The 7,623-nt window shown below is 37.0% G+C and overlaps 1 protein-coding gene across 8 annotated transcripts in view; it reads right to left on the minus strand.

Annotated features, from left to right (window-relative positions):
• Positions 1 to 6: 6 nt before the first annotated feature.
• The window catches only part of LOC108775896 (Protein tyrosine phosphatase 99A), a 78,384-nt gene continuing 70,767 nt past the window's right edge, over positions 7 to 7,623 (minus strand). For 6 of the 8 annotated variants that reach the window (XM_018542355.1, XM_018542358.1, XM_018542352.1 and 3 more), the window contains 11 exons: positions 5,354 to 5,637; positions 4,206 to 4,426; positions 3,111 to 3,236; positions 2,794 to 2,969; positions 2,179 to 2,470; positions 1,938 to 2,109; positions 1,725 to 1,849; positions 1,363 to 1,643; positions 1,147 to 1,282; positions 467 to 1,053; positions 7 to 389 (listed from right to left, as the gene is read on the minus strand). In XM_018542355.1, coding sequence (XP_018397857.1) covers positions 559 to 1,053; positions 1,147 to 1,282; positions 1,363 to 1,643; positions 1,725 to 1,849; positions 1,938 to 2,109; positions 2,179 to 2,470; positions 2,794 to 2,969; positions 3,111 to 3,236; positions 4,206 to 4,426; positions 5,354 to 5,637 — 2,308 coding nt within the window. In that variant the 3' untranslated portion in view covers positions 7 to 389; positions 467 to 558. The remainder of the gene's footprint in view (positions 390 to 466; positions 1,054 to 1,146; positions 1,283 to 1,362; positions 1,644 to 1,724; positions 1,850 to 1,937; positions 2,110 to 2,178; positions 2,471 to 2,793; positions 2,970 to 3,110; positions 3,237 to 4,205; positions 4,427 to 5,353; positions 5,638 to 7,623) is intronic. The other 2 variants (XM_018542360.1, XM_018542359.1) reach the window with 1 other exon arrangement.

Consider the following 7,623-nt stretch of genomic DNA (forward strand, 5'->3'; position numbering starts at 1 on the left):
GTGTGTGTGTGTGTGTGTGCGCACCTATACGTATTACATATGTGTGCGCGGACGCGCGCGCACGTGTGTATCTTGTATATCAATAATTATGCAATATGTTATATATAATATGTACAAAATAAGATTAAACAACATAAACTTACGCGACGGACAAGATAAGCATCGCCCATTCAGCATGCATCGGCGGCAATTTTGTCTTTTTATTTGGCACTGTCCGCTCGCGTGCCGGAAACCGGGTTTCCTTACCGAAATTTTTTTCCTTTCGATTTTTTTTGTTTTTTTTTTAATATTCACGTTAGCTCTATGTACACTAAGAAATCCGTTCGAAGATCCTCCAGCTCTCCCTTGGATGCGAATTATCACTTCCCCCGCGATACGAGGATCAGTCTCTAAAGGAAAAACAGATTTTTCTTTTACAATATCGCGTCGTATTTGCTCGAGAATTCGATACATGCACGACACTTACCAGATTATGGTTAAATTTCCGGCGTTCGGGAATCTCGATTACAGCGGGGCCGACTTTCGCGAGGGTGCGCTGCAACCGAAGATAGGCCGGCATCATTGCGGCATCATCTTACAGCTGGGCTCCATACTGTCGGAGGGTACACGCATGCTGCCATTTGTGATATAACCATTAGCATCGACCATTACGGAGACGCCGGATGGTGGATGATTATGATAACTAATGTTTCTCTGCGACACCACCATGCTTTTTTCCGACGGTACTACGTGATCATTGCTGCCGCCGTGGGAGGAGAGGCAGGGTTCACTCCCACGACTGCTGGACGATTCGATTGGGTGATCCACGCGTATGGGAATGCTATAATCGGACAAGTATTCGGAACTGACTTCTACTGTCGCGTATTCGCGAATGACGGATGACTTGGATGGATAATCTATCGGCATATGTTGAATCGACGAGGCCGACCTGATCTCGTTTGGATCGTTCAACGTAGCGACGTGTCCATTCGCCATGGCGTACAGATCGGGCTCCGCGCGGCCTTTCGTTGACAGCATGGACTCGAGACACTGATACAGCAATATATAATCCTCCTGCGAATAATAAATAATTTGCGAAAATAAATTTTCTCTTTTAATACGGCTAAAATTACGCAAAAAGATATTCTGACTTGATGATAGATTTACCTTCGAACGGAAAACACCAGGTCGCTTCATGTAAAGCAGCTTCGCGAACATGTAGATATCGGCGCTTTGCTCGAATTCTAATTGCTTGTTTAACGTAGTCAGCAGAACAAAGAGTGCAGCCTCGACTCCACCGTACCTAAAATGTATAACAATATGAAATATATTCTTAAATACTTAAACGTCGTCGTGAACTAGCAAAAATGGAATTTTCTGTACCTGTCCATTACAACGATAGGACCGTTTTGATAATCTCGATGAAAGTCCTGGATGATGCTGACGAAGGTTTTCGGATTATTGTTGTGCGGCCATAAACCGCTTTGATTCGACGGCGCTTGAACGATTCTGGCACTGAGCTCGTAATCATCCTGCAACGATCGAACCGCCACTTCTAGCAAGATCGTCCCGTTCACGGTCTCCTTCGTGCCGCAGAGTCGTACTCGGAATGTCTCGGATTCGAGATCCTTTCCTTCGAAGGGCCAAAACTCCGGGTACTCTTCCTATCGGATAACATTTTTCATTACAAAATCTTGTTTCTTTTTTACTTCTTAAAATAATTATTTTATTCGAAATACACATACCTCGTCGCATTGAGTTAACATGACGATAGTCTGTGCATTGTGGTCCCACATCATTTGCCAAAATTCCATTATGGTGTTCTCCATCGGATGTTGCGTTATGATAAACTCGCGATTGCGTTGAAAACCTAAAAATATCAAATATTTTGTCATCGTTTGCAGAGAGGAATTTAGACTGTGACTTGATACGAGCACATCCGTGATTGACATATTTACCTGAAACCCATGTCGCGTTTATGTAATCGCTTCCATCGACGCCTGGCTTTGGCGTTAGGTGAACGCGTGCATTCTCGATAGGGATAATGTCCATGTTACGATTCTTGTGGACATTGCATGCTTTGGTGGCGGATACGAGATTGAAGTCCTTAGGTTTCCACGACGTCACCAACTGTAGAAACAACAATTAGATTAGATGATAACATTCGGACATTGGCAACTCCAAGGATAAATTAGTTACCTTGTATTGAGCTTCGATGTTGTTCCACGCGTCAGTCTTATTATTCGATGGACACAGCATATCTTGAATATGCTTTATTAAGTTATTGGAGTCGATGTTAGTCTCGCCACTCTCGATCGCCTCCTGCAGAGCATCATGAATAAAGATATACTGCTCTTCCGTCTGTACTAGAAAGTTTCTCTGAGTGCGGATGTGCTTGAGGAAACCGAACACGTTAATCTCGCCCTTGGCTTTAGCTTGTTTCAACATAGCGTCGATCACGATGTACGTTCCGGTACGTCCGACGCCAGCGCTGAAATAAAATAATAATTTTATATTTCAAATAGATAGACCATTAAAGATAGAAATATTTAATTCTTTAATGTTACACTATACATTATTTTGTCACAAATAAAAATAAACACATTATTAACAATATTTTTTTAATCAAGACGTCAGACATTAAAAAATATAATGGTAACAAGTAAATATATGTATCTTTATTAATAAAAAGATGTACAGCACATAAAATGAAAAAAATTCAAGTATGTTATATTGAGAGAGACATCGAAAAGTTAAAAAGATTTAACGCGTCGAATTAAAACTTTCTGTTGTTTGTTAAAATGCATTTTTCACCTGCAATGAACCACGATAGGTCCAGCCTCGGGCGGATTAGCGTTGGACGATTTGCGAATAAAACTCAGAACGGGTAATGGATGATCGGGCACACCATGGTCAGGCCAGCTGGTGTAGTGATACTGCCATATAGTGCGCTCGCCCATATTGGTCCCATTTTTCTTCTTCTTGATCTGCTTAAAAATCAAAGAGAATTTCTTGTTAAAATGATTACTCGTCTATTGGCTTTTGATTTTATTATGATATTTTTTCACGCGTTTTTATTCCTCTCTTTGAAAAATGTTTTAAGCGTGTATGTTTTATTTATAAACATATACCTTTAAATGTCGAATTTGCAGAGTACGAATGGTATACGTGGCCATAATATCCTCCCTCACTAAAGTTACTTGAATGTAACCGTATGTTTCGGTCCCTTCCTTAGGCCAGTACATATCACATTTCCTCTACACAAGTAACAATAATAATCCATAAGTGTAATTATAATTTAATAAATCAGACCGACGATTGTTCGGCGCGCAAGTTGGGGGGATGGGGGTAATACATATATTACTGTGGATAAATATTGCGAAGAATATTACTACGTCGACCTGTCATCAGAGGTCTATCGATATTCGTAAATTCTCGCAAGTGCTTTAATACGTGTATATCTCTTTATATAGAATCTCGATTGAATAACTCTTGCAGACGTATAAAGTAGGCTTCCACTACAATGCCTTACTGATGAGTCCAGTAGTGGAAGCTTCGACGAAACGCCATAATTATTGATAAACGCTATATAATGATATTCTTCGCAATATATTAAACTAATAAATAAATGATGTCAAGAGCGATATGAGTCAGAAAGATATTTGTTTAAACAATAAACATTTAATTATATATATAGTCACTACTTAATTTAGACATTGCTTAACAATAATTCACCTTTAAAATAAGATAATAAATAAAAAATAGATAATAAATATAAATGTTACACGTTTCGGCTCTCGGATTGAGCCCTCCTCAGATATTAAAAAACGGCGGAACAAAATCAATCGTCGAAAGAACATTCGTACAGTCTCCATTTAATCCTGCGAGTCTTCATAGAAAAATGACATTACAAATATCTTTCTGACTCATATCGCCCTTGACATCATTTATTTATTTTTATATAACGAGTCATTATTTCTTTTGTATTAATTTGATATTAAATTAATTTAATAGAATTTTAACGTAATTTATTGGTTCATTGCCCTTTTTCTCTATATTATTTGGTAATAAATCAGATTTCTTTACGATTGTTACAGCAAGCCAATCATTCACACAAGTAAATATTTTATCTTGGTTTTTAACCAGTTTCAACATTTTATTATATGTAATTTTTAATAATTTTAATTAACAATGTAAAAAAATGTTGATATCAACTTCGTACTTACACGACCGCGCTCAACAAGGTTGGTAATCATTACAACTATTGATACTCGCTGCTCCCAAACCATCCGCCAAAAACCATCGAACGTAGGCGGGAGTGGACCCTGGGTACCAATGTAAGCTCGCGCTCTTTGCCACCCATCGATGTAATTCGCATTAACGTAATCTTGACCTTTCTTAGGCGGCCCACCGCCGCAGGAGAGCAATTGCACACGAGTATGGTCGTCTAATGATAATAACGTAAAGAGTCGAATTAAACCATTTTTTAGTAAAATTAAGGCAACGCCTTCGCATTCTCATTTCAACTGTAATCTATTTAATTATAATTTGTTGCTCGGTATAAAAATACAGATTTTATAATCATACTGCACAATTATCCACTTATCAGTCTGGCGGTCTGAACGTAAAAATCAACGTACTATTCAAGTTGAGATATATTTCATATATTATAATAGTTGTCTTATTTTAATACGAAGATTACACTGATTGTTCCATTCCGCTGGTAATAAAGAGGTATTTTCTGTTTCAAACATGAGAATTTCGTATTTTGTAAAGGTGTGGCGATATTCTTGAAAATTTTGCTTCTTTCCGAACGAATTTGTCATTATTTGTCTACAGCTACATAATAAGTCTATACTCTAAGAAAAAATATAGAAGTGGATCTGATGCTGCACAATATTTATATAAATACCAACATGGTATTATATTTAACACTATGATTTTTAAAAACCCATAATGTTTATAATTCTACATTATACCTACGATGTTTACATCGATATCAACGCAATGAGAATTTTATATTTTAGAATTAATATCTATATTTAACACCCTGATATTAAATTCACCCATATTTTTTAAAGTATATCATCCGCTTTAAATTCGTCGAAATTAACAACGATACGTGATAATCTCAGTCTGGTAATATCGATCGTATTGACATACGGGTCAGCGACTGAGGGGTCAGACTGAACTAAAATAAATCAATCGGAGCGAATTCATCGACAACGGCAATAGCAAGTGGAAGTCATCATTCAGAAATGAACGTTCTCACGGGGAGCGGAAAGAGTAATATTTTATTACCGGTTCTATATTAAGATGTTTCCATTTCGTTTGTAAACAGGCACGAGCGAGTGATACGTCAATGGTTACTTACACGCAAGTATATTCAAGTATCTGTTCTTGGCCTTATTTTCAGCGAACTGGGAATTCTCCACGGTATAATCGCCAGTCTCGGATTGTATTAGTTCATATTCTTTGCTGAAACCGATGTCACCGTCGGCGTGAAGGCTCGCAACATGCTGAACGAATTGCTGTACGGCTACAGCAGTCCTCTCGCCGTCCTGTTCGCTGTTCTCCCATTCTTGAAGAGTGGGAACATTCCGCGGTGGGTAATCCAGGTAATAATAGGCAGTGTGGAAGCATTTCCTAAAGATCGGTCTAAATAAAAAAAAAGAAAAATGGATGTTTACTAAAAACCTTATTTTAAAATTGCTTGAGAATTTAACAACTATTTTTCAAACATTTTTGTCCGAAATTTTAAGCAAGATTAGAAAATTAATAAAATAAATTAGACTGCAAGAGTTATATATAAACTATATATCGTAAATTGGAGAAGACACAGAGAATTCTGCGAAACTGCACTGAGAAAAAAATTGTTTAGTTAAATTAATTTAGTTTGTTTTTATTTCTTTCGTTGGAAAAAATATATATTTAAGTTAAATATGTTTGATTTAAACATACATACATCCTTCATTGAAAGAAATAAAAACTTTATTAATTTAATGAAATAAATAATTTTTTTTTTAGTGTATACTGTATACCTATCATTTTTTATAATTAAAATCGCAAAGCTTATGAGACTGTAAGAAATACAATAAATGAGCTACTGTATTCTGCTAAGTATTGTCTTCTATTCTGATTGTCACTCTGGTTTTTTTAAATAAAACCTCATGAAACACATAAGCATGAATAAGGCGGATGTGTACTCATATCGTATTTATTGTTAATCGATTGTCAATATTTTGCAATATATTAACAAGAAAAAAAAAATCAAAGAAACAATATTTTCAGTAATAGACAGAATTTAAATTTAAAAGTGAAAATTAAAAATTTTTCCAAAGTACCGATAAAAATTCTAGATTTTCAAGGATACAAAATTAAATTAAAAAATTCAAAATTCAAAAATTTTCCCTGAGTATCGATAAAAATCTAAACCACGTAAAAGTTTCTGATTGAAGTAAAAAAGAAATCCTTTGAAATTCCAGATTTTCTCAGATAGATAACATCCTGGAAAAGGTATTTATAATAGATATCTTTTTCTTTGAAAATATATCACTCCATTTTCAGAATTCATTTCTAGAAGATACGATAAAGATGAAAATCTTTCGTCTTTAATGTACATTATTTTTTAAAAACAATTTTGAAGAATATCGTTTGAAATAATAAAGAGCATTCCACACAAATTATTCATGTATTTGCAGAGTATGTAATATCGATGAGAAACACGTGTGGGTTGGGCAGATAGCAACGATCAAATATTGATACTCCAAAATCAATGTCGATAACACTCCTTTGTACCACATGGTTAAAGAAATTCACGATTTCCACTTAGCAAACTTACAAATTAAGGAAAAACTTCTTCATTTCGACGATAAAATCTTGACAGTATCCATCATAGACAAGGCCGTCCACAAATCAACGAATGCGCTTGCGAAATAAATGACGATTAGACCAGACCCCGTCCGTGACCCAGAAAATGAGCTTGTCATCAGCCAGGGCTGATCCTTTGCACATCGCTCGCGTTACCTCGTCGTTCCTAAACGTCACCCGAGACACTGAAGACGCGCGAGAACTCCGAGAAGCAAGAAGAAGAACGGAATTCGTAGAACACGCACCGCACACGTTGTCTCACTCGCGGCGCGAAAGAGTCTAGCTCGATGCGTGCGGCGTAGCGTCACGCTGCGATGCTTGGCACCGCTTCGCTCCGCTCCGCACCGCGCCTCAAGTGGCTCCGGTGACTGTAAGAGCACACTTAAGCCTTGTCACCGCTCGTTATCTCACGATAACGCGAGAGAGACGTAAGAGCCAGCACCGGGATAAAATACGCATCGTATAGTATCTCTTCGCACGTCATATAGTGTCTCGTAAATTATGTTTGATAAAAATTTGTAGGTGACAGAAATTTTTGGGGATTTCTCTCTCTCTCAAACACCTAATAAATCTGTTTATGTTGCTTAAAATTCCCAAAATATTCTGCATTTAACACATACATTTGAAGAGAAAGAAAATGAAGATTCTGAGTGCAACAGTGCACGCAATACGAATAAACCTATAAATATGTTCGCGAGGAAAGAGAAAGAGAAGAAAAGGAGAGAGAGAGAGAGAGAGAGAGAGAGAGAGAGAGAGAGAGAGAGAGAGAGAGAG

This window comes from Cyphomyrmex costatus, unplaced genomic scaffold (genome assembly GCF_001594065.2).
Source record: "Cyphomyrmex costatus isolate MS0001 unplaced genomic scaffold, Ccosl1.0 scaffold33, whole genome shotgun sequence".
Classification (NCBI taxonomy): domain Eukaryota; kingdom Metazoa; phylum Arthropoda; class Insecta; order Hymenoptera; family Formicidae; genus Cyphomyrmex; species Cyphomyrmex costatus.